Source organism: Apteryx rowi, unplaced genomic scaffold (genome assembly GCF_003343035.1).
Source record: "Apteryx rowi isolate R43461 unplaced genomic scaffold, aptRow1 scaffold_0, whole genome shotgun sequence".
Classification (NCBI taxonomy): Eukaryota; Metazoa; Chordata; class Aves; order Apterygiformes; family Apterygidae; genus Apteryx; species Apteryx rowi.
The window spans coordinates 9,736,374-9,762,923 of NW_020447195.1; the positions used below are offsets into that span (position 1 = coordinate 9,736,374).

At 44.2% G+C, this 26,550-nt stretch overlaps 2 protein-coding genes across 4 annotated transcripts in view; both read left to right on the forward strand.

The window, feature by feature from the left end:
- Nucleotides 1-8,793, forward strand: part of LOC112962681 (DEP domain-containing mTOR-interacting protein-like) — a 32,701-nt gene extending 23,908 nt beyond the window's left edge. For all 3 annotated transcript variants that reach the window (XM_026059106.1, XM_026059185.1, XM_026059264.1), the window contains 7 exons: nt 1,078-1,201; nt 2,510-2,688; nt 3,330-3,515; nt 4,362-4,502; nt 4,833-4,903; nt 7,220-7,324; nt 8,518-8,793. In XM_026059106.1, coding sequence (XP_025914891.1) covers nt 1,078-1,201; nt 2,510-2,688; nt 3,330-3,515; nt 4,362-4,502; nt 4,833-4,903; nt 7,220-7,324; nt 8,518-8,643 — 932 coding nt within the window. In that variant the 3' untranslated portion in view covers nt 8,644-8,793. The remainder of the gene's footprint in view (nt 1-1,077; nt 1,202-2,509; nt 2,689-3,329; nt 3,516-4,361; nt 4,503-4,832; nt 4,904-7,219; nt 7,325-8,517) is intronic.
- Nucleotides 8,794-11,360: 2,567 nt separating this feature from the next.
- The window catches only part of COL20A1 (collagen type XX alpha 1 chain), a 63,030-nt gene continuing 47,840 nt past the window's right edge, over nt 11,361-26,550 (forward strand). Inside the window, exons 1-9 of the mRNA XM_026086961.1 lie at nt 11,361-11,555; nt 15,260-15,347; nt 18,176-18,286; nt 20,863-21,006; nt 21,256-21,414; nt 22,618-22,818; nt 24,606-24,761; nt 25,662-25,781; nt 25,959-26,123. Of these exons, the coding sequence (XP_025942746.1) occupies nt 15,272-15,347; nt 18,176-18,286; nt 20,863-21,006; nt 21,256-21,414; nt 22,618-22,818; nt 24,606-24,761; nt 25,662-25,781; nt 25,959-26,123 (1,132 nt within the window). The 5' untranslated portion in view covers nt 11,361-11,555; nt 15,260-15,271. The remainder of the gene's footprint in view (nt 11,556-15,259; nt 15,348-18,175; nt 18,287-20,862; nt 21,007-21,255; nt 21,415-22,617; nt 22,819-24,605; nt 24,762-25,661; nt 25,782-25,958; nt 26,124-26,550) is intronic.

The following is a 26,550-nucleotide window of genomic DNA, read 5'->3' on the forward strand; positions in this document are numbered from 1 at the left end:
AATGAAGCTTTGTCAGTGTGTTCAGAAGAAATGAACAACTGTTACTTAAAATTTTCACAAGAAGTGTCTTGTGTCTTTTGAATTTTTATATGCACATTATTTTAGTGAGGAAATCTCCCTTTTCTTTTTCCCTTTGACTGTTTTTCTTTGTTTTCTCAGCATATGCTTACTTTACTCTTTTTTTACCCCTGAAACTAAGCAGGAAACAGCTCTCTTCTTGCTTCAGACGGGTGAACCTGAAGAAAGGCAGGACCTATTTGATAGCTGGACTGTGATTTTTAGGGGAGTTTTAGTCTAAGAATCTGTTGCAGACAAGTTTATCTCAAAACTGTATCTCAAATATTTGCCCATGAAACGTTGCATACGCTTAACAGCCATGCATCCACAGACAGTGCACTCATTCCCAAGATAAATGTGAAAATGAGGCTTTTGATATTGATTGAATTATTCCAGTTGTATGCATCTAGCTTTAAAAAATGGCTCTCTAGAGGTCAGCCTGCCATACAAATAAATTAGGCAGGGTTGGCACATAACAATGTGGAAAAGTTGATATCATTATACAATTTTATATACAAGTATTTTCAACAGGGACAACGGTGATCTAATGGGGTTTTGGATGCACTGTTGGAGGTCCACCCCCCCCCCCCCAAGTCTGCTTATGCATGGCAGTAGCAGTTTTGTTTGTTTTCTTTTCGTCTAGACCTAAACAGCAACATTAAAAAAAAAAAAGGTTTAATGGATCAAAGTGTAGACTCGGATTCAAGCTTTCCTAAGAAATTCTGTAYAGAGGGACTGACTTCTCCCACCAGCTGGGCTGCAGGCATTTGTAAGCRCCTAATTTGGGCAGATGCTAATTCCAGCGTGGACTGGTTGCTGCACAGATGGCTTCAGCAACATGGTGCGAGAGACCTAGAGAAGGGCATCACACATAAGCCTCCATAGCTTTTAACCTAGAGATAACTGAAACTGCTGAGTCTGTACTCTGTGTAGCTCTGTTGTCTGTCTGTTATGGACTGACATCCAGGCTGTGTCGTCTCACCCTACAGTACTGACATGCCTGCTCTGAACTCCTTTCAGTTTGCGACGAGCACTCAGACTACAAGGATGCCAAGCTGTTGTACCGTTTCCGCAAGGATGATGGGACCTTCCCCCTCAATAAGGACGTGAAGGTGTTCATGAGAGGACAGAGTCTTTATGAGAAGTACGTGAGTCCTTTCCCTGCAAAATAATTCTTAGCAAGGGCTTTGGAAATGCAGTCTGCTGGTTCCACTTGCTGCTGATGCTTTGCACCTGGGAATCACCACTACCGCCAGCCTTTCTCTTCCTTTTGTTTTGTACCTCATGCTGTAGCATCAGGATATACTGTTTCTTGAGTCTTGTCACAGCAACAGAAAAACAGGCCTTTTTGGAGCTTAGAGAGGCAGAAGAGCTGGAATCTGAACTCACTGATATTTTGAAGGGCTCCTACCCAAGTGCTAGTTCTGAGATCCAATACAAAGAAGTGCTAGGATCTAATTTGTATTTAAAGTGCTGGTTGGGATGGGCACATCCAGTGTCTGTTCCCAACACTCCCACAAACTCCCTGGCTGAGTCACTTTTCCACCAGCACTTAGGAACTGAAATCAGCAAGATATAGGATCTTCAAGGCCCTTCTGGACCTGGATCCCTGTACCTCACTTAGTCTATCTGCAAAATTTCCAGTGGAAACATCAATTCTCACGCAGTAAAGAAAAATTCCTACCTATTTAGGTGTTTACTGAGAAATATTTTGTTCTTTTTGATCAATTCTGGTTCTAAATCCAAACCATCTTCACAGACACCTAATAAGTCCTTTCATTAGACTGGGTTCAACCTCAAAGCTCTCTCTGGACCTGTCTCCTTTAACAGCTTCTTAATATTTTCTTGATCCTTAACACACTGGAAGTCAGATTCACAAGTTAGCACTGAGGGAGAATTCCTTCTTCAGGCAAACAGATGGGTGATTTCTGCTGTCTCCCTGCCCCTTTGGCAGAAGTGCATCATTTGTATTTTGCTTTTGCACAGCTGTGGCAGAAGAAATTGGACAGTGGAGAAGAGCATCTGGCTTTTCTCATGACTGAGGTCGCTGCACCCTCTCGTGGATGCACTGGATTTAGCTTTCACACACGCAGCAAACAATGCACTTGTCTTTACTGAAATGCATCTTCTCCATCAATTTGGATTATCTGACATTTGGACATACATTTTGGTTGCTTATTTGGCTTTCCCCTGCAGTCCAGCTGAACTGATTTTGCTGAAACTGCTTCCTTCTTTGTGATACAGATATACAAAGCAATCTGATTAGCATAGAAACTTGCATCTGTGCATTTCCCCCTCCTTCCCACTGATTCTAGACAGAAATACTTTGTCTGGAACAGTCTGCCTGCTTCTCTTGGTCTTGTTTTGGCTGGCTTCAGCTCCTGCTGAGCTCCTTGTGTAAGTAGGCAGGGTTGCTGAGGGTCACCGGAGCCATATTCCACCTCTGTGCCAGGCTGATCAGTATTGAAGATTCAATTCTGAAGGTGAGAGAGGAAAACTCTGTGAAGTACCAGAGGACATTCTTGGGCTGTGAAATGATTGACTGGCTCATTCAGGAAGGAGAAACAGCGAACCGAAAAGAAGCTGTGGAGCTGGGCCGTGCACTTCTGGAGCATGGGATCATTCAGCATGGTGAGTGAAGGTTCAGGCTGAAGCAGAGAAGGAAAGTAAAAGATGAGCATAGTTATCAAGGCTTTGCTAGGAACAAATCCCCATTCATGTCATGCAACAAGTGCTGGTCAAGTGCCCACTTGGAGATGATAATAGGTCCATTTAGTTCTATGTTTGGAGTTCGTGACCTTTGAAATCAGAGCAATCTGGCATCACCCACAAAGGTTTTGAGATGAAATTCAAGTTATTTCTCTGCAGTTCTTCAAAGCCTCAGGCCAGAGGCCTGGGATCCTCCCCTGGGTTTTGAAGGCTGTCTGTGAGRATGTGATGTTCGGTTCTGCTTTGCTGGAGGTCATAACCTTCTGCAGGAATTGAACTTTCAGTTCAAAAGGCATCGAGTCTTCTGAGTGTCTTGGGAATGGGGCAGGTTGAGGACTGTGACTCATAAAGTGGCCTACATCTGGGAGATGGCATCTCTGAAAAGGCTGCCTTGCTGTTCCAATTTCCCTGTGGATAGCCAATGGGTTGGCATTCTCAAACAATTAGAAAGATTGAAACATAGCATAAAGGCATTAAAAATAATTAATTTGGGTCCCTCAGTGTATTTGCTATATATTTTTTGCACACCCTCAGCCGCTCTCCCCTCTTCTATTCTCTCCCAGTGTCCAACAGGCATCACTTCTTTGACAGTAACATCCTCTATCAGTTCTGGATCAACTTCCGCCGGAGGCGTCGTCTCACAGAGTTACTCAATGAGAACTCTTCTCGTGCTCTGTCCGAGAGCCCGGACAGTCCCTTCTGTCTTCGCAAGCTCAACCCGGACCAAGGCAACACCAGCTTTCTTTCCGGTAACTGTGGGTGTATTTGTGGAAGGGTGCAAAAGCAAGCCTGTCATGGCCAGAGTAAACCAGAGCCTAGAGTGTTGTTCCAGGCATACTGTGAAGTAACCACCCATCCCAAGGACTGGTTAGTGGTGAATATTATGAGGCAGTGGCAGTCTCTCCCCCAGCTGCCCATCCCAGGAGAATAACTTCTCAGGTCTCTAGTATTAGTATTTCTAATAGTTAGAGGCTCTCTGTCATATATAAATGATTATTTCTTTTCCTGGAGGTGAGGGAGTTTGTATTTTGAAACAGGACATTAACTCAACTCTTGGTCCTGATCCAGTTATCCCACACACCTCAAATTCCCATAGACTAATGTGGGCTTTCAGGAGACAGGAATGCCAGACTGGCATGGGAATGCCTCCAGTTCAGCTTTTAAATGAGAAAAAAAAAATCAAAGCATAGGGAGAAATAAGCAGGAGAGGAAACTAAAAGTGAACAAATTTAGGGGAGTGTGTGTATAGGTATGTATGTGCCTTTAAGAACTAGAAAATCTGATTCCTGTCTTTCCATTTACATGGACAGCAAAGAACAATTGCTTCAGACACAGACCATTCCCTAATATATGCAAAACTCCTTTAGCCTCAAAAACAGGGCAGAAATTTTGTATTTAGAGTTCCACCATGCCACACTACTTTGCTTTTTATCCCTGAAATCTTTTATTTAAAGCTAGTTTTATACTGTCTGTGCTCAACTGCCACCTTCAGCGCATATTTACCCTTCAGATGTGGGCCAGGCTGATGGAGTAATTTTGTTATTTTAGGCTAGTTTATTCCTTCCTTAGGTAATTATTTTATTTGCCTCTTTCAGTCCAGCCCAACAAGGAGATTAAAATTGTGTCAGCAGTTCGAAGGAGCAGCATCACTTCCCTGGCTGGAAACTCCAATCCCTACTTCAGTGCTACTCCTATGTTGGTATTCCCTCCTGTGGCTGAGTGCAACCCGAARTCAGGTCAGGGCTTCTGCATTGCCCTGTTATTGCATAAGATATGTCTATACCCCTCCTAGGTATGGGCTGGCTCAGGCTTAAGTACAAACCTATCCACTGTCAAGTTGGTAATGTGCAAGAGGGGAGGGTCAGCCTCACCTTTGGGGCTTGATTTGAAAAGTTGTGTAATTATCTTGGGAAAAAATTGAGATGAATTCAAAGATTTCTATGTGCAGTAATTGCAGCTGGTTCTAACATCTGTTCCTCAGCCTATCGTAATCCCCATGCTTCCTATTAAGCACTTTACTGTATGAAACCCTTGATTCTGATAGGATCTGTCACCTTCCTCTCTAGTGTTAAAGAGACCAGTCACCAATGAAGAGCTCCTGTCCCCTGGGGCCCCCTACGTCAAGAAAACACTAACTGTAAGTGATCAGTGTGAGCAGTATTGCTAATCTAACAGTACTGAACTCTCTGACCACTCTTTGATAGCTTTGTGTCAGCTGCTGTGACCTCTGGAGGTTGAAACTTTGATTGCATGTCACATCATCACAGCTAGCTAACTTGGCGAGTTTCAGTGGGTCAATGTCTTCAGATATTCATGTGGGTGAAAGTGGTGTTCACTCTCTGCAGCCCCTGCTTTAGTTTGATCTATATCAAAGAGAATCAGGAAAGAGAATGTTTCCTGAGCAGGAGAAGTCCCATTTATATTTCACCCAGCTCCGTGCAAACTGAAGATTCAGTCAAATCTTGTGACAGTTGAGACTTTGACATCCCTTAGTCTCTCAGTCACAAAGATGTCACCTTTCTGCACTGTTTTATGCATTTTTTGGCTTCTTGTTACAGACCAGATATGGAAGTCATCACTAGGTTTGTGAAGGAAAAGGGTCATATGGAACAGAAGTGAATGGGGAGCATTTGGGGGCTACTCTGCTCTTTCTTATAATGGGCTGTGTCTTGCCTGTTTTTTCATGAACAAAATAAATATGCTGCAAAATCTCCAGGATGTTGCAGAAAACCTTAGTTTGGGGCTTTTGTTCTTCTAATTATTTATAGAGATGTAGAACCTGATAGTTGCAGCCAGTCAAAGCAGGGCTGCTGGGTGCTGCCCTCTAGATCCTATCATGCTTGTTTATTTTTGTGTAAATGATCACTTGTCCAGAATTGCCACACTCCCTACTTCTCAGGCCTTTCCTATCCAGCTCCATGAGGGGAAATTTCGTATGGCCAGTTTAGGAAATGTGATGGCTGTCTTGCCTTACTAGTTTGATCCAAGGGAGATTACAGAAGGGGAAGGGCTGTGGATCAGGTCCCCAGATTAACTCTGCCTTAGAAATTGTTGGGGAGGAACAAGAAAAATAAAGCAGATGATCGGTGTGGGATGTATGAGGACATGCCATTCATTCTCCTCCAGAATGCTCTTGCCCTGCCCTTCAACTCTGCCAGGCTGGGCATTTCATGGCTCATTTCCTTCTGCTTAGCTGTGCAGTTGCTTTTATTTGTTTATATGGGTAATACACAGAGTGCTTTGAGAATTTGTTTTCTCTTTAAGTCACATCAGATGACTAACGTATTAGAGCAAACTGCTCTGACAAGCTGAGAACAGAGTGGGAAAAGTTGAAAGAGTGGATGTTTCCATCCTGTAAATACTGTCCTGTGCCAGCAAAAAGCCAAACACTGTGTGTGTGTTCTCTAGAAATGTTCTCAACATGTTCTTAGTGCATGTCCTGCATTTAACTTCATGTTGCCTGTACTTCATTCTTCTGTACTTGCCAGCATGTCATATTAATCAGAAAGCAGCTTTGCAGATAGCAAGTAATTCTGCATCTCAGGTGACACACAGCCTAGGAATATTCCATCATACTCTCCCAAATGATGGTAGTGTAGTGTGTGTCAGAGGAAACCTGGAAGATTAAATGTTTCTTAAAAATGTGTATTTTGCCCAAAAGTAGCAAGGCACTGAACAAGGCAAGGAGAAGTGTTAACTRTACTTGCAGATAGAGAAATAAACAATCCAGAAGGGCAAAGGCCCCCGACGTACTGGATTTGCAGATGCTGCCTGTTTGAAAACTTTCACAACCTCAAAAAGTGAAAGCAAGAACTTAATCTCTACCCACAGTTGAGCATGAAACAGGAGAAAATGGAATGGATGTTTTATTGCCAAGGATGCTCTCTGAAACACTGCACTGGCACAGGTGAATGAAAAGGTCTACCAGAATAAAAGCGGAGAGAGGCAGAAGAATTCTCCTTGAAAACAAGATTCCCAGGAGGAATTAGTGCCCAGTTGCTATGCTGAGAACTGTCAGAGATTTATAACTGTGGAGATACAGAAAGTTCACTAATACCCAAGTATGTTCTCCTCCACCTGAGAGGCTGAGAAAGAACTGTTGGGTGACACTGACTATTGGTAACAGAGCTGGAAGCAGAACGTAAGGGTCCTTTTTTTTTCTTACTGGTCAGAGGAGCCTTGAGGCAAACCCTTCTTTTCCCTCCCACTCATCACAGAGAATAGGATCTTGAGAAGAATTCTTCACACCACTAGAACTGTTACAACTCCTCTATCCAGGTACTGTGATTGGAACTGGGTAGCATGTCATTGCTCTGTGGACAGGTGGGTCATTCACTTCTGGAAGTGTTTAAGCTAATCAGTTAACCTTAGCTTCAGTATAGCAGAACCTCTTCCACATGAAGAAAACAAAGCCCATTCCTTTGTTTTTAAAGCCCTTTTGTTCTGCTTGTAGATTGTAGGGGATGCTGTGGGCTGGGGGTTTGTGGTCCGAGGAGGAAGACCTTGCCATATCCAAGCGGTGGACCCAGGAGGACCTGCTGCTGCTGCAGGGATGAAGGTACTTCTTGATCATAGTAACTTAATGTGAGAGAAGACTTATGTTCTGCTTGAGCTTTTCAGGCTGAAAACATCCTCTGTGATAATCCCACCAGCTGCAACAGAGAGAAATCTGATAATGTCAGCTCAGGAAGCTTCGATAACATTGTGAGARGCAGAGTGAAAGACATGCAGTCTTGCAGGCAGTGTGCTGCGTGTTTCTGTTCCATGCCTGGGGCTTGGCTTTTGCCCGAGCAGTTCAGAGACTGGGCAGCTAAAATGGTCAAAACTAAGCTGTCCTGTGGCCAACTTTAGAGCTGTTGAAACTCTGTTTTAGGTACTAAAAGCAGGGAATTCCCCTTTCAGCTCTAGTAACTATATATAACTGAAGTGAAGCAGGAAAGGAGCAGAGCTTTATCATGAATCATTTGCTCTTACCACTCCTGCAATGTAATGTATTTTTTGTTTTCTGCTATTAGCAACATTGCTCTGTGCAGAACTGTTTTTTATGTTCAGGAAAGCTGAATGACTTTAGATTGATAATTTCCCCTTGACTTGATTCATTTAGTAATCTCCAGTATTTCCAGCTCAGGTGAAATGAACTGAGGTCTTGTAAATCATTTTAGACCATCTATTCAAGTATATATGGGCTGTGTGTTGAGCTGCAGACCTAGTTTTAGGAGTGAATGAAGGAAATATGTAGTTTCACAGTTCTGCTATAAAAACCCTAGCAGTGAGGGAGTAATTTCAACAAGCTGGTATAACTCTAAAATCACTTGGATATTTGAAATAATGGGATTCTTCAGAGGAAGAGTTTGACTCCATGTTTGCTTCAGGCAGGATTGGAAGGGGATGGGTGAATTTGCTTCATTTACTCAGGAGCCCAGTTCATCTCTCCCCTACTAATCTCATTTGCTACCAAATTGCCAAATGTTAATATTGTGCCTCATTTCCATCTGTGAAATGAACCACTGCTCATAAATGAGTCTTTTTACTTTCTGTTAGCTCACTGTCTAAATCCCTTTGGTCCTTTTTTTATGATACAGTGATTATAGCACAGTGATTATTAGCGTAGCTTATAGAGTGGTAATGCTTTCTGGTTTGTAGGATTTTGTAGCAAGTTAGTTGCATTGCAAAGTCTGGCTCTAGTTAGTCATGAGCAATAGTTGCCTGCACACATCAGTCGAAGGTAACCAGCCCTCGTCTCCCTTGCAGGTGTGTCAGTTTGTTTTCTCTGTGAATGGCATGTACGTTTTGCATTTGGACTATCAGACCATCAGCAGCCTCATCATGACAGGACCACGAACTCTTGTCATGGAAGTCATGGAAGCCATTGAATGAATGAAGAAATCTCTCATCCCACCACTGTTTGGAAAAGCAGGACACTTTGCAAAACAAGGATGGACTGTGGGGAGGGACCAAGCATGACCTTTCACTCTGAAATATTAGCCAGGCATTTTAACATATTTTCAAATAAATACGTTCTAATGGACAAGTCTTGGATGTCGATGGTGGCGAGATATTTGGCTTTACCTGATTTGAGAGGGTCTAAACTCTCACAGCTTCTTTTTAATGCTAGTGAGAGAGTTGAGCACATCTTGAAACCAAGTCTTTAGAGCAAATGATTCTTTCAGCAGCATGATTTCTTTCAGCCAAGCTGCAAGTCAGGTGGTACAAGCTGGTAAGTATCAAAAAGTTTGGTAGCAAGAAAGTGAGCATGGCTAAGCTCCTCCGAGTGCCAAGAACATGACATGTGTTCCAGATGGTCCCATAAGTCATACTATCAATTGTGTCAAGAAAAGAAGGAAATGAATGCAATGATGAGTTACCTTTCTTTGTAAAGAAAGTCCAAGACTTCTGCTACTCTTGGCTCAGCCACACTTAGAGCTAGGAGTGGTTACTTTTTCTAATTGAGTTTCTTGAAGAGATTAGACTTCAGCGATTGTCATTTTTGTCCCCCCACCCCCCMMAAAAAAAAAAAAAAAAACCTGCTTAAATTCATTAGCCAGTTTCAGCATGGAGCAGGGCAGAGGTCTGGAAGGTTTTAGGCTGCTACCAACCTAGTGGCAGCAGGCAGTGGGGGAAAGGAGAGACACTAAATACTGTCTGCCGTAAGGGCAGTCTGAGTTCAACTGCATCACTAGACACTGGGAAATCCAAGTGGGATGGAACAGATACAAGTGAAAGCCAGCCAAAACTAGGCCTCTGGAGCCATACTGCTCCCAGAATGACTTCATTTAAAGGCGATACAGAATATTCATATGTGGCCTACCCTGCAAGTGAATTAAATGTAGAATAACAGGTAATAACAAGAAAATGGGGAGGTTTCTTGCTTCCAGTTCACAGAGCATCCTGCTCATAGTTGGCCTACAATGTTGTGCATACAGCAGGATGATTTCCAGCACTCCTGCTTGGGGCAGGTCCCTGAATGCAGCTCTACTGGCTGCCAGCCGAGTCTTAAAAAAAAATCTGGTCACTTTGATTTGTGTTAAAATGGGAACTGACTTTCCTGGAAAACCTGGTGTCAGCTGTTTATTAGGTATTTTTGCATTACTGCTGGCTGCCTTCTTTTCCTTGGTATAAAGGGATATTTACTCTCCTAGTGCTGGTGCAGAGGTAATAGTCCTATTTGCAGTGGTATTACTGGAACATGGTCCAAGCGAGATGTTTTTGATAATCCACTGGGGTCCTTCCAGGCCCTGTGTGAAACCAGACAATCTTTTAAGCTATTTGTCAACATGCAATTGTTATTTCCAGCCATTCAGTGCACGAGGAAAGCAAATCATATCTATCTGCCTGTTTGCTTTTTAAATTTAGTTTTGTGTTGCTGTTTTGGGGAATGGTTGAGCTTCTGTGATGGCACCAAGGTTTACTCTGGAGTATTGAGCTTGAACTAAAGCAAGATAAAGCCAGGAGACTGTACAGCATTGTTTATGTACCTTGGGAAGGGTAGGGCATAAAACAAAAACCTTAACATAAACACTGGAAGCAGCTCTAGATTTTTCTGACATGAACAGAGCATGAATTTTGGCGCTGGGTCTGAACTTCCCTGAAAATGAAATGCAGGAGATATGTGGTCTTTCCTTTCTCACCTCCTAGTTGTAAACTGTGGCAAATCTAAGCAACTATTAAAATGCAACAGGAATTACAGTAAAGGTAATTTGTGGTATTTAGATGTAGGGTAGTAACAATTCTGTTTCCACAGACTACCAAGTGCTCTGTTTTAATAAGATTAAGTGTTTTGTTTTAGTGTTACCCTTTGACTTGTATATTGTAGTACCTTTAAATACTCATGTTTGTTTTGTTGGGGACATATTTAAAAACTCTGCAGGCATATTTAGAAACTATGATCTTTCCATCCAATTTGACAATTTAAAAAGTGTCTATATTTCCTGTATAATGGCAATTGTGAGTTTCATGTAGCTCGTTCTGCTGCAGTATGAGAGTGATGCTGTCACTCCTGGGAGTACAGCTGAAAATCTGGTCTCCAGTTATAATGAGGAATGCCACTGTCAGTTGTTCCGTTCTTGGCAATGAGGACAAAATCTTTCAAAAAATGTTTTGGCCCAGAGCTGGGCGACTCTCACAAGCACTCCTGGGGCTGGGAAGCACATAGTATTTGAGGTCAGAGCTGTATCAAACAGCTGTGAAATCTACAGTACCATCAAGCTCCAGTGCATGATTCAGACTCTGGCCTTGCAAAATGTACAGATGTGCTTAATTTCCTTAAACAAATGCGATACTGTTTGCCTTCAATGCAAACTCTGCGCTCTCAAAAATATTTAATGGGATATGAATGTGGCCAAAGGAACTTTATTCCTGAGAGTATAATAGTGGGTGGGAACCATGACTTTTTGCTGCACTCTAGGAACYCAGTATGCAATTTCCTATATAGAAATTTAGTATTTGGTTCCTCCTAGAAAAAACAGTAAAAGCTGTTTACTGTGTTTCACAGAAGCGGGCTCTTCCTCTTTTTTTAATGTGCTTTATTTAGCTGCATGTAGCAGGCCATGCGTAGAGTACTGCTCTCTGCTACGTGGTGAGAAGGAGGTGGGGGAATCGCTGTCCCTCTCCCCCTTATCTCCCTCCCCTTCCTCCCCTTTCCTAGCTGTCCTGACGTCTGGGCTTGAAACCTCTCTAAACACTCTGAGAAGCAGACAAGGAGCTGACTTCTTCTCTCACAATTTAAGAATGTAGCTGGATTCTTCACACCTCCCAGCTGACTTCAGGGAAAACAGCACCTCTCAGCAAAGGTTTGTGACTGATTCCCCTTTGGGGGCTGAGTTTGCCTGGCTGTCGCTGGGCTGGGGTGGGGGACTGCGTGGTTTGGGGGGATGTGTGTGTATTGACAGAACAGGGAACTTCTGCAGACTTTCAAACTAGGGAAAATTTCGAGCTAGTGCAGTGGTGCAGCTCAGCTCAGGGGCAGCACCTCCAGTGTCGTGTAAAGAAGGCAGGTTCTACAAGTCTGATCCTTTCAAGGTGAAGTAGCTTCAAGACTCAAATTCACTGGAGGTGAGGTCTAAATGTCACCAGGTCTGTTTTTATAGAGAGCAGTAAATTCTTCTAGAGTGATGGCTGTGGGAAATGGAGTTTAACTGGTGTTTTTATTTTTTTTCCTTCAGTGGTTAATAGGTAAAACCTGGGGGAAATTTCAGCAAAAGAGGACAATAATTGGAACAGCTTGCCAGCTTGTGGCTGAAATTGCAGTTGTCTGGGTTGTTTTTTTCCACCTGTAGGTGTGCTGTGTGTCTGTATCGAGCCAATATTATTAAGCCTGTCTGGGTTGCGGGGAGTTGCAAGTGCTCAGTGCCAAAGTGAACCTTGTACATTAGTTTTTAAGATGAGTGCTGAGATAATTGAGGATTTTGGTTCAATGGTTGAACAGAAACACAGAAGACTTTTTGGAGAGTAAAGAAAGGGTTTGCTGAGCATGTTTTTATCTGTTTTAGGTCCTTTAACTAGCAAAAGCATTCAGGGAGTGTGGGACAGATTTATTTTCCATAGCTCTGGCAGGAAATCCTACTCTCCTAGGGTTGCTGGTTTCTTCTGTGTGGTTCTCCCATAAGAATCTCCCCTCATGCATGGACCAGCTTCAGGAAACCAGTCTGGGTTGGGATTTGCTCACAGGCTAACTCCCGTGTAGCTTATTGCGTTTTGCCCAGAGGAGGTGAGGAACTGCTCTTCAGGTTCATTCAGTGAATGCTTCTGAGCAGATAAACACCGCTCAGTGCTGCACTGGCTCCAGCCAAGATGGAGGGGGCAGAAGGCCTCATGCTGCTCATGGGGCTGGCAATGAGTAGGCCATGGAGTGGTGTTGCTTCTGCCAGTGCTTCGTGGCAGACAGTGATGTGCTCTGGGATGAGGAGCAATAAAGATGTCCCCAAAACCATGAGCTGGCTTTTCTGGCTGTGGAGGGTGGAATTAGTTCATGATGCTCCAAAATCCTYGCCTTTATGCTGATTTAAAAATGTGGCAGGGTTTTTTGGGTAGCAAATCTTTTTTTTCCCTTTAATTTAAGTGACTATTTTTAAAATTTCCTGTACAAATAAGGTGATCTCAGGCTGGCTTAACCTCCAAATCCCCTCTGAACATGTAGCTGGGGCAAACGGGAAGTCATATTCCAGCCCACTTTGGGAAGTGGTGCATCCCTCACACACCCATTTTCCAGGCCCTGCAAATTCTTACCATATGCTCCRTGTGTTGCTGTCTCCAGATTCTTTCCCTGAGCGAGTAATGGGAGAGAGGAATTGGCATGCGGGAGGTTCCCTGCCCCCTGACAGGGTGATGACACTGTGGTCCTGTCAGCCCTGGTGTCCATGGTTCAGCCTGACTGGATGGCTGCACTAGCAAGGGCAGAAATGGATGGGAAGGGACCACAGACACTCAGTAGGGGCTTGGGATGTAGCAGGTATCCTTCGGAGCAGAAAGTACTGCAGGGTGGGAAGCACACCTCCTCCAGCAATATATCTTCAACCATCTGAAACAGGTGCATCTTTTTCCGTCCCTGCTTTACAGGTAGGAAAATGAAACTTGGAGGGGAAGCAAAATATCTGTGGGCTTGTCTCTGAGCGAGGAAAGAAACATCAAGTCTCTGTTCCATGCCTTAGCTGCAATGCTGTAAGAGTAAAGATTTACATTCTTGGGAACTTACTTGGCCCAACCTGAGTTAATATTGAATTCTTCCTTATTGACACATCAGAGGTGGAAGCTGATGGCTGAATCAGACCCTACAATAAGCCTGATTAAGCGTAGGTTGGAGAAGTCTGTGCATTCTTTTCACCGGACTTTGGACCCTATATAACACTTGTTAATATGAAAAGGTCATATGCAATCCAGTGTTTTTGCCTGCAGCTGGCATCCTGTTTGCCAGCAGAGCCACAAGGAAGTTGCAAGGAAATTAAGAGCAACTTTGGTGGCATTGCAAAATGACAAAAATAAACCTTATTATTGATTCAGGGAATTTTTCAAAAATGCAGACTTCTCTCTGTTGCTCAGCACAAGTGCCTGCATAACAAGGGCAGGCTTGGCTTTTCTGGGTATGATGGTCAGATTCCTAAAACCTACCTGTAAAGTGTTTGCTGTTTTTTATAAGCAATGACTTAATTTTATTAGCTGGAGAAAAAAAAGCAAGTGTTTCCCATGGCTAAGGGCTACAATTACGCTGCAGTTGTTCCATATAACCTGATCTTCAATCAAAGGAAAAAAAAATCCTCAGACTGAGTAGTGTGCATGTTTGCGTCTGTGTATGGGGGTAGGGTGGTTGTTAACATCTGTCTGTTATAACTTGCATGTTTTTCCCTTCAATCTTACAACATTTTAGAACTCCTGATTTAAAAACTAGGAGATCACAGCTGGATCATTCACTTGCATATATGTTTTTCCTTTTAATCACTAAAAAGCTGACATATTTGATGGGAAATAGGCATTTGCCAGGAGCCTCTAAATACCTGTCCATCAAAATGAATGAAACAGAAATGTCACTGCAGACTGCAATGAAAGAAACKCTTATATGGTCTGGTCCTGCCAAAAGCAATAAGGCTGAATTGGGTAGCACAAAAATGACAGATGCCAATGATGCGTTGCAAAAGGCCAACAGCATATGTTTCAAACCCTGTGTATTTAGACTGAGGCAAGGGGGAGGCACTGTTTCCATCAGCTAGGATGGTTTTATGCTGGTGTAACCTTTCTAAGCCAAACCGAGTAAAGGTTAAATCCAGGCCAGTAAAGATAATAGAAGGACTTCCCTTGAAGTCAGCGAGTTGTAGACCGATTGATGGGTGTCTGTCCTTAAGCTAGCCAGCCCTGGGAATGCTGCAAAGGTTACTTTTTTGGCCAGAGTGATTCACTGGCATGGTTAAGTCTGTAATAATTACTTATGTATTACTTGAAACAAAAGTTGTTCTGGAATCTCTATCTAACTGTTGATTTGACCAGTGTCACTTATGTAAATGATCAGAGCAGAACCCTGCACATACTGTCGTACCTCTGTTGATCTTGTCCTACCAAGACAGCTGTGCCTGTCTATAGGACCAAGCAGACTCAGAGGCTGGGTCAAAGCCTACTCCCCATCACCTATATAAACTCACTTTGGTGTTGGTCCAAGGCACTGTTGAACAACTRTATCAGAGAGACCAAGACTGTAAACTAAAATATAGGAATCATAGGAAAATTCAATATGTGCTTCTCAGTCCACCCTTACTGTACTATCAGGGATGTACAGAGTAGTAGATTTCAACTTGTCCCTTAACTGGGGACTACAAAAAAAAAACAAAATAACATGCCAGGAGATTTCAGTTCACACCACCATAGGAAAGCCCCAGATGATTGCTGCAGACACCCCTGAAGAAAGGAGAGGGGATTCCAGGTCAGCAGAATTAGTCAAAAGAATGAAAGTGGCTTTTGATCTGGGTAAATGCAACTTTACTTCTCTTTCCTGATGTTTGCCTTCATGTAGGTCCAGGTCACCATGTGGATTCACACTTGCTTCTTTTTTGCCTGCCTGACTGCGGTGAGTCATGTCTGGGGCCGAGTGAGCAGCCAAGGTAAGGAGCTTGTCTGTGGTTGCTCTGAAAGAAGCACTGGGCACAATCCCTTAGGGTCTGGCTGTCAACTGGGCTAACCTTGCTTGTGAGGGCCACTTCTAAACCCACACAGAATTTCAGGGAACTGCTAGGCTTCAGTGTCTACTGGTGGAAATCCAAACGGCCGGTTTCCACACATAAGAGCAACAGGAGATCAAGGGACCCATTTAGGGAGAACATCTTAATCCCTCCCCATCCTKCAATGCCTGTCCTCATCACTGGCAGCAGTTCAGCATGCCACTCCCTTACACCAGGGATGCATTTCTGCCTGTATAAGCAATGAGGGATGGTTATGTGATCTGCAAACAGAGGTGGAAAAAGGATTTAAAAAAAAAAAAGTGATATTACTTCTATTAATCACTGCACCTGTTCTGCACTCTGAAACTATTGCTTTGAAGTAATATGCCAATATATGCTGCAACATCTGGATCAGAAAGTACACAAGGTGTATTCCTTCTGTAACATGCAGCGTTCCCATGGTATCACAAGTGAACAGAAAATACCCATAGAACCTCGTCATATGCTTTTTGATCTACCTTTATCTGCCTCTATGTAAGTGGTCAGTACAAGGGCTTCTTGACAGGTGGTGGCACTTTAGAATTTGGACAGACTTATCTCCATGCTGTGTATCTTCCAGACCTGCCTCTGCAGCGTATCTGGACCTRACTTCAAATCAACTGGAGAGCAAGGTTACAGCATCAAATAGTGCACATCCAACACCGGGCAGAGAAACAGTAGAGCTTTCATGGCACTGGGATTCATTTGCATCCAGTGCATAATGGAGCTTTAGAGGATGTTGTCCTTTCAGATCTGTCTGTGGACATTCTTGCCTTTTTAACTTTTGGGCTCCTAGAGTGATGACTGAGGAGCTGGACCATATGTGTCTAGAAGAAGACAGCTCCATGTTTCATCCAGCTATGAATTACCCTTATTGTTCCAAGATCTTTTACCATTTTACCATCTCTTAGGCATGATTCTGGGACTTGATTTTGCCCCTAACCCCCCTTTCTTATGTTTTCTTTCTTGCCCTTCATGTTTGCCTGGGGTGAGATGTGAATCTGAGCTTTGTTTTCCTAACATAGTTATCTGCTTGTTGGGCAGCCTGCAGGAAGTGTTCATGATGAGAGGTTAAGGCACAGATGTCGGGCTGAAACAAGCAAGTCCTCACTGCCAGCTATCACTGCTCTTTTGGGTTGTGATTTCATGGAAAAGATGTCAGGAGATGTCTGGATGTCATGCAAGACCAGATTAGGAACCCAAGGATTCCTGTGCAACACACAGAGTTTGCCAGCACTGAGCAGGAAACTCCATGTCTTCCTAAGCTTTTTTTTGGGACTAATGATAAAGATATGAAATTTCTAAATATTTTTCAAAATGTCAAAAATTATATGTCTGGGTTCTGTCCACACTATGTTTAGATCAAGGATATTGTTCATTCTTGCCTTTTCTTTCTTTTTGACTCTTCTTTCCCCAATTAATGTCCATGTTTTTACTGACACCCCCCMCCACCACCACCATCTATTTGTATTTGCAAAACGCATGCTAGGTTATGTCACACTTCTACACCCAGCTCAGTGTTTGTGTCTTTGGTTGTCCGCTTTCCTCGCGCTTGTCAGTTGTGGGGCTAATCTGTGTCCATGCTTGTTGCAGATGAACGTGCAATTCTGGTAATCATGCATGCAACTGAGTGCTTGTGGCCATTTTTGGCATAGTAACTGATTGGTAACAGATGCAAACAAGATGGGCATTTGAGTGCAGATATTTATAGTATGCAGGCAAAGGATGCGCTCATTCATTGCACATTAAGGAAGCCTGCTGAAAAGGCAGTTATAGATAGAATATAAGGAAAGAGAGGAGATAAATCTGCCATCCTTCATCCAGTGAAGTGAAAAAGTTTCATATGGTGATGTTTGTACAATGGTACAGCTATATTTTATTGAGGAGTCATTGTTTCAAAGAGTGACACATCAGTTCAAACATCTAGATGGGATTTAAAAGATCTCTTTAAATCTGGAGATGCTAAGGGAATGGACTAGCCCTGTTTCTTTTTCTTTTTACTTCCTTGTCTGATATTATTTTTCCTCAGGATTTGTCTTTTTAGTTTGCTGCTCCCTGCTGCACACTGGTAGAAGCTGGCACCCATGAGTTATGGTCTTGTCAAGAACTGTTATTTACTCTTTATCAGGTTTTCTTGTTCTTTCCTGTTCTTTCTTAAGCTGGTCTTTGAAGCTGCCTCTGAAATGATCTTCCTGCCAAAGTATGGAATCCATCACTTTGGGAATTTCTGTATTTCTCTGCGGCCCAAGTCTACTGAACAGCCTTACTGATCCCTTTTATCTGTCTCCTGCCATCTCATTTCCTAAGTGTGCACTCTTAACATGCTTGCTGAATTCCACACTTACAACATGCTGCAGAAAAGCTCTTGGAAATGATCCTCCCAGGATGTGTGGGGTGCAGAGAAAGCCACCACTTCTATTCCAGACTGTTTCTTCTGTTTGCAGAAGTATATACTGAGGTCTCACTCAATATACAGAGAAACTCCTTTTTGCATAGGGTGAAGGCTGCAGATTTGACAGAGTAAATCTTGCTAGATTTCCTGGCAGAGGTACAGAAGGACTGTAGGAGTTGAAGCGCAGTGTCAGAGGATGCAAAACACTTGGTGGGACAGCARAGGTTTCCTCTACACTGAAACTATTCTCATGTCCCCAGAGGAGATAGCTCATGAGGCATTTTGTGCATGTGCATATGGGAAGAATTCCATGCATAATAGCATGACACTTCTCCTCCAGGGTCAGGTCGACTGAAGCTCACTGTCCTTTCGGAAGACAGGCTCCAAATGAAATGGAAAGAAACTGAAGGGAACATCAATGGCTACAAAGTTCGGGTAAAGCCCATGGCAGGTATGTGCTAATGGGTTGCACATTAGACCGAGCAAAGATTTGTGTATAAGTGGCAACTGAGCCCCAGTTTTTGGCTGGTGTGTATCTTGGACAGCAGAACTTAATTACAAGCATTAGTTAGTGTGACAGAACTAAGGAAAGGGGAATTATATACTGCTTGTTTTCATTTTAAGTGCYGATTAACCTAGATTGAAAATTTCCATGGGGCTGTACATAGTCTGGACAAGGAGCCTTTCTGGCCAGCATAAGAGCAGTCGGTGCTATGTTAGTGTAGGCATAGGAAAGGATTATCAAATCACTCTATCGCAGATTCACAAGATGTGAAATTCAGTCCCCTTCATCCTAGGGGAATGCCTTCGCCAGAAACTGTTACTATTTGGGACTGTGTGAGAGAAAAGATTGGGAAAGGTTTGTTGCTTGATTCTTCTGTGAGAGCTGTTCCACTTCCGTATAATTAATTAYGTGTTCACTGAATGCTCTTTTTCTCTTCCCTGGCACTACTGAGTATTCATCCAAAGTGGAGTGAAAGAAGGAAACGGATTCAAGGTGCTATAGTTATAACTGGCTAGACATGGCTGTAGGATGTCACTGCCCCTGCCCTGATCCCCTTTGCTGTTGTATCTCCACTCATTAGAGCCACTGTGCCCGTACTTGGCTCATCTGGGGATTCCTAGCCGAAGTCCTTGACCCTGCAGCATGTGTACTGTAGTGGGGCTCAGCCTCTTGGCTCCCTGCCCTGGCCACGCTCCAATTCTCCTGACTTTTGACACTGAACCTGGTGGTGTTGAAAGGACACTACATCCCTCTGTGGGAGCAATGGTTGGCAGCAAAGGGGGAACCTTGGTCTTGGCTGGCATTTGGTTTTCAGAGAGATCTGCAGTCGCTGCCCTTATCCCAGTGAGCTATGAGGAAGGGAGCTATGAGCCAGGAGTACATGCACACAGAGCCATTGATGGGAGGACATTTGCTCCTCTGCCTGCTTTTAGCTCAGCCCGCACCTGTTTACTGAGCGGGAGCAAGACGTTTCTCATTCCTTCCTTCCCCTCTTCCTCCCTGGCCTCAGTGGTGGGTTGAGAGCAGCGAGCATCCCGGGAATGCGGGGAATTCCCTTCCTGGGCTCAGGCACGCGCTCCCTGATACATGCCTAAGGCTTTTCCTGCTGCGTAGGCTGGGGAGCTCCATTTCTAGCTCTCCAGTTAGGCATGAGCACAGGAACTGAGGGGTCAGAAACTCATCCATTGCCATAATTACAGAATCATGAATATTTCTTAATCAGAGGATTTTAGGGAGCCAGTTTGATTATCTCTTTCCCTTTATTTTGTTCCTGTGATCCCAAACTTTCCCCATATCACCTGGGATATCTTTCCCCATATCACCCCAGTAACAGAGATCTCTGTGCTGCATTTGGCTGCTGCTTTGAAGAGCTGTCTTGCTCCATCTGCTCCCTGACATGTTAATGTGGAAGCAACCCAGTTCCCAGCTGATCGGAGGGATCACAGCCCTAGGACAGCTTCCACGGGCTGTGAGGTATTGCTGGAGGTCCAGGAACCCTGCAGCAGAAGGAGTCTGGCCTCAAAAACACCACAGCAGAGACAGGGAGAGCCAGATCTGAAGGTCCATGCCTGGACTCGCAGGCAGCAGTAAGCATAGGTTCTGTGTGGGCAGTGTTTCGGTGTGTCACTGCCAAACAGCAGGCAGCTCCCTTAGCAAGTGTCACTACAGCTGTAGCCAAGTGCAGATGCCCATCCCCATAATGCAGATGCACTGGACAAACTGATCTGGGTCAGGGCCTTAGTGCCTGTCTCTTCTGTTCTCCTCCCTCTTCCTTACAGTCGTGTCTCTCCCTGCTCACTGCTGTCACTGCAGCACCGCAGGCTAAAGAAGGAAGGAGCCAGAATGTGTTTCCCTTCCAGTGTGTGAGCGAGTCTGAATGAACCCGCCTGCCTTTGGAGAGCAGTGAGGCCCATCAGGAGGCCTGGTGGTGGCRGGAGTGTGAGCAAGGGCAATAGGGAGCTGGAAGCAGTACTGATTCCAGAAATGAACTGTCTATCTGCAGACAGCAGCTGATCCTCTAGAGAGAGATGGGGCTTGCTGGGATAGATAGCATGGCAAGAGCGGCTGAGATAAGCAAAGTGAATCCCAAGTGCCAGCTAGGACCTCAGGAGGTGCTAAGCCAAGTTCCTCACTTTGTCACGTATGACCTCAAGCAAATCACTTGGTTGGCTGTTTTCATAAGTGGTCTCTACAAGTAATGGCCCAACCTGCAGCCTCTGAAGACTGGCTTTTCAGAAGTTTAAATATCAGCAACTCCTGGAGAAGTTGATGAGAGTCACACTAATGCTGGGTGGAAATTGGTTTTCTGTTTTGGGCATGTATCAGGGATTTTAAAAATACCTTTTCAACCCTGGACTGGGAAAGAAGTCAAAATCATGAAGAGATCCACAAAATTAAATAGGAAATTAGAGTTGATTGAGGTCCCTAGACAGGCATTCTCTGCATTTCAGCTATGCTTTTGCTACTGTCAGCTTAAATTTAAACTCTAACAGACTCTGAACTGTGGCTTCATCCTACCTCAGGGGACTCGGAGCAAGAAGTTATGCTGAAAACCAAGACTCCCAAAGCCACAGTTGCAGGGCTGAGCCCTACCAAGGAATACAYGTTGCAGGTCTATGTGCTTAATGGCTCCCAGGAAGCCCTGTTTGCCAAAAGGAAATTCGTAAGTAAGTAGAGTGTGCTACTTTTCTTTGCTCCATGCAGAGAGCCCCTGAGGCTCTCAGATACTTGGTTTTTCAGAGTTCATTCTCTGGTATGTGCCTTGTAGACTGTGCTGCAGTAACAGCACTGTCTGTTATCATTTTGATTGGAAGGTTAGGAAGGGAGTGGTGAAGACCAAAGGGATGAGCAATGAACTGTGAAGCTCACAGACCTGGCTACATTGACTCCATCTTCCTGTTTTGCTGTTCCTATAGTTGAGGAGCTCAAAAATGCATCCCAGACTAGAAATAACCGAAGAAACTCAGGAACCATGTCAGAAAAGAATCTCGCTTCTTCAGGGAGTTCAGCAGCCGAGCATAGCTCAGTGGCAGAGGCCACTCTACCACCCCTGAATGCAGTCTTGACACAGACAGGTAGGTGCATGGACCATTAGGGAGCAATGCCCAGAGGCATGGGGGACTGGTGTTTGGGTAAGGATGTGTACTCGGAGGAAAAGGGCCATGTGTCTGATCTGTGTCTGTACGGCATCTTTCACTAGGCAGCTCTGAGCCAGAGCCTTTGCTGTGCTTCCAGTGCATGTAAGAAATGGAAATCCAGTCTGCAGGGGGATAGCCCTGTTGGGTTTGGAGTGGTCTTCAGATAATGGCTCCTGCTTTAGCATCAGGAAGATGTTTCGCAGTCCGAGTGTCTTGTGGAATTGAATCACAAGGGCTGTTTGGAGTGTTAAGCATGACTCTCCCCCAGCATCACATCCACCTTTCCCCATGCAATCCTTATCTTGTCAGGGGCACTCCTTCAGTAAGACGTGGTGGTTCAGTCTCATCCTTCGCGTATATCTCCTAACTACAAAAAACACAGTAAGCAGCCTGAGGTATTTGTCCCTCATCCCAGCCAAACTCTCCAGCCAGACAAAGTACATCCGTGCTTGCCTGGGGCTGACAAGTATTCAAATTCAGCAGATACTGTCAAATCCTTTAACAGAGCGCTGATCCTTTGAGAAAAAGTTGTTCCATGAGTACTGGAGCTAAAGATGCCCATTTCCTTAGCTTTGTGTCCCAAGTCTGTCTGCAGTTGGTCTCCAAAAAGGTGTGAGCTCACCCCTGTGGCTGAGGCTTGTACATTACCTGCGTAGATTCTCTTTTGCCTAACAACAAGGTTATCATTTGTTTAAAAAGCAATTATTGATGTTCATGGAAGGAAGATCTATCAGGGGCCATTGTACATAAAGACCAATATTTGCTCAGGATGTTTCTGAGTCCCAGATTGCTGGAGTCTGGAGAGTACACCAGATATCATGGTATGTTTTCCCTGGTTTTATACTTTATAGACATTCATTATTTTTCAATGCCAAAGACAATGGAATGGAAAAACTTTTGATGTGATCAACATTCTTATGTTAACTCATGAGTCCATGTGCAGCCCTTCCCTYGGAGAGGCATGAATGGAGATGGTCTTCTCTATCTAGCCGCCTGTTTTCAAAAAGCTTATAGGACTTTTATCTTCTCTATGCCCTCTACACTTCTGTGAAATGTGGCTGAAATCAGCCAATGAATGCAGCAGTTTGCATTGGTGATAACACAGCTGGGGACAATGGGATTTTTCTTTTTGGAGCACAGCAAAGGACAGAACTGAAAAGAAAAGGCAGAAAGGGAGTCAGTCAAAGGTCTCAGGCGAAGTTGTGGGAAACCAACCCAGTGCTGAGGCCAGTGTGACAGAAGCAACACCAACAAACACTAAATCACCGCAGCACACTCCTGCAAACTCAGGACGAGAGTCTCTAGGCAAAGAAAAACCCACAAAGGATTCATTGAAGAGAGGTGAGTGGGGTTTCAAACACATTCCTTCTTTTGCACTGTGTTTCCTAAGATTGTTGAATACAAGCCTTCCAGCCCACTATCTGTCACYCAAGATTTTCAGGAATGAGAGTGCTTTTGATTTTGCTTTTATTTGCTATGTCATGCTTTGGGGAACTATCACAGATCACTGGAAAGGTTTGCGATTTTAATCGCTGATTTTAAGGCAAACTGGAGCTAGGCCAAAAATTCCTTCTGGAGGGTTCATTTATTCATCGTCCTCTATTCTTCATTCATGATTTTCCAGCTTACAGGTTTGTGTTATCCACTGAAGAAGCAGAACAATACCATGTGATTTAGGTGAGCTGTCCCACACTATGAGGGATGAGTAGTCTGAATGTGGACTGTGAGTTTCTTATTCAGACTCTCCAATCATTGTCTCGATTATCCTGATCTATTAATCCATGGAGAAGAATGGTCTGTGTTTGGGACGGAGGCAACCTGGATTCAAACTCATATTCTTCTATCATTTCCCCACTTATAAAATAGGATGTATAGCACTCCCCAGTCACAGCTGCTGCTCTCCAACATGGGCCATAAAGTGACATCTGTAGCTAACAGCTTTTATCAGTACGGCTTTTAAGGAACAATCAAAATCTAGACTAGACTGATAATGATTTTCTAACTGGGAAAAAGGACTCGTTCTACAACTGGTAGCGCTGGCAGTAACTCCTCTGACTGGCAGCAAACTCCTGCTTGTTTTAAAGGTTTCTTCCAGTATTCAGAGGCCTTGTTTTCACAAGTGTAAGAATTTGTGTTCCTGACACATGTTGTCACCTTCCCAGACTTCTGACAGATGCATGTAAGGGTTTGCATTCTTGAAGAGTCCCACCCAGCCATGGACCTATCCAAAGGGCAAATAAGTCTTCAGAAGGTGAGGAGTGCATCAGTGGTGTTGATTACCCGGCCTGCTCCACGTCCTGGACTTGTTCTTCATGTTTCCCAGATAACTGAGCCATTCTGATCCTTCGTTTTGTCAGCTGAGAATATGGCAGGGTAGATGGTTCATAGCACTTTTGAAGAGGACTCTTACTGGTGAAAATGGGATTGGCCAGAGCATCTGCATTTGGTCCCTTGAGACCAGTAGGAAGCCGTGGCTGTGAAAAGAGATAGGAGAGTAACTTGTTTGCAGCCTGCTGAATCTTGGTAGTATCATTTATTTCACTCCACCACAGATGTAAAATCCCCCATCTGAAAAATATTCAGGGAAGATGCATTTGATCAGCAACATGCCCTATCTTATCCTCCGTTAAGCTGCAGGCCTGGGGTGGGAAGAAAGGCAGAGCTGAGTATCTGTGATGCCAGCAGGTTTTTAGGAAGAGATTGGATTTAATATAAAGCCACTAAATAATTATAGCCCACAGGGAATCTTGTGGTGGAATGGAATTAAACAATCACCTGCAATTCTTTGAGACATAGAATGAGATAAAAGGGAAGCACTAGACTGGGGCTGAGATGTAATCAAGCTGACAGTTTGCAGAGAGCAGTGCCTAGGTTAGGAGCACAGTTTCTGATAAGTTTAACCCCTTAATTGCAGAAATGCAACTGCCCGCCGCTCAGCTTCTTGGTGCTGAGACCTGTTGCCCTTAGCTGCATGGTTTTTACCAAGATCGTGGGATGTGTCAGGCTGGCAGATGGTCCAATCTGCCACCCAGACAAGGCTTTATACTTCACATTTGTTTCTTATCTTAAAACTCAAGCATTTTTTCCTCCTTTTTGCTCCTTTCAGTATCAAACATTATCTCCCTCAGGTTCCCAGTTTCAGTGTGACACATCTGCAATGACTGATATCGTCCTGCTTGTGGATGGGTCTTGGAGCATCGGACGCAACAATTTTAAGCTAATTAAAGAGTTCCTGAGCACTTTGATTTCCCCTTTCAATATTGGCCAGGACAAGATAAGAGTAGGTAGGAGACCTTCCTCTTTCCTGACCTTGAGAAATTTCTCTGAAAACATAGCTGTGTTTGAAGGTGCTGTGGTCTCTGTTCCTGTGTTTATGTGCTACTCTGAGGAGCTTTTATTCCTCTAGGCTGGGGTGTGACATGCCACTCTTGACAGATTTTTCTGTCTGGTAGCAAGCTCTGGCCTCTACGGCTGTAAAAAAAATAGCTGCACAGTGAACAGAAGTGGTGTCTTCTGAGTGGCACCAGGTCAGGCATGAAGGGAGCACTCAGTGCTGGGATACATTTGAGGTTTCCTGCCTAGTTATGACGAGGTGCTCAGTTTACACAGCAGTGCACAGAATGATGTCAGTGCCACACTGGAGTTGCTTTGTTTCAGAAAAGTGCTGCTTCCAGTTCTGAGTGACACTTAATCCAGCTGATGGCACTARGCAGCCTGTGTGCAGAACAGGAGACCCTCAGTGCAAAAGCTTTGGTTGAAAATTTGGCTTATCTCAGAAGAAAACTGACAMAAGTATGGAGTGGAAAGGAGAAAGATTAAAAAGTACAGAATGTATGTGGCCTGCGGGGACAGTGCAAATCCTTCCTACTCCTTGCAGCTGCTTAGTTTGACCTGGGAGCATTCCTGAATGATGCTAGACATTGTCAGCTRCTTCAGAGCACCACTGCAGGGGTAAATAACACTGCACCCAGTGGGGCTTGAGGCATCCCCTGGTTGTCTGCGTGCTAAGGACCGTGAAGAGAAGTGGAGCTAGAAACCAGGTCTTTTGGCCCCCAGTCCAGCACTCTATTCACTATTTTCTTTCATTCTACCATGACAAGCCTGTAATCTCCTCCTCCTGAAACTGGTCTCATCTTCTAGCTTACCTTGGCTTGCATGATGCTGATAGCTTTTGCCTTCCCCAGGGTTGTCCCAGTACAGTAGCGATCCCCGCACAGAATGGGATTTGAACACTTACACTACGAGGGACGAGGTGCTGGAGGCCATGAGGAACTTGAGGTACAAGGGCGGCAACACATTTACAGGTAACTCCAGCTCTCAGATGTCTGCTAAATGGTTTCTGAGGCTGCAGGCTGGAAAGCTGTTCTCACAGGAGGCTATCCTCCATGGGGAACAAGGCCACTGTGTGGCAGAAAAAAGAAGTAAAGCTTGAGGATTATCTGCAAGGCTTTAGCATACCATCCTTCTGTGTTCCTCCCCAGGCCTCGCTTTGACCCATGTCCTGGAACAGAATTTAAAACCAGAATCTGGTGCCCGACTGGAGGCGGAGAAATTGGTGATCCTCTTGACTGACGGAAAATCCCAAGATGATGCCAACCTGGTTGCTCAGACCTTGAAAAACCTGGGTATAGAGATATTTGCCATTGGTAAGATCACAGCTATTGAGGAGCTATTAAGCTCTGGGAAAAGGCTAACCTACTTTCACTCTTGTTCAAATTGAAGGCTATGTTCCCTCAACTTTAATAGGAGCAGCCTGAAGCTGTAAAACTAAGATAGTGGGCAAGACCTCATTGCATTGTGGCTAAGATGAAAATTAACTCATTTATTCAGCACAGGCAGTGTCTTCAAAGGGGATTTTGTTTGTTAAAAAAAAAACAACAACACTAGTTCATAAGAAAGATTTCACACCTCCCATCTATAAAGACCTTGCCAGCCTCAGGGACCTGTACCATGAGAACAATGTCCTCACATGTGGAATTAGACAAGTGATATTGTATTGGGGAGGGCAGGAGAGCTCCTTTATAATTACTGCCTCTCACAACTTTCCATTTCTTGGCATAATAACATTGTCTG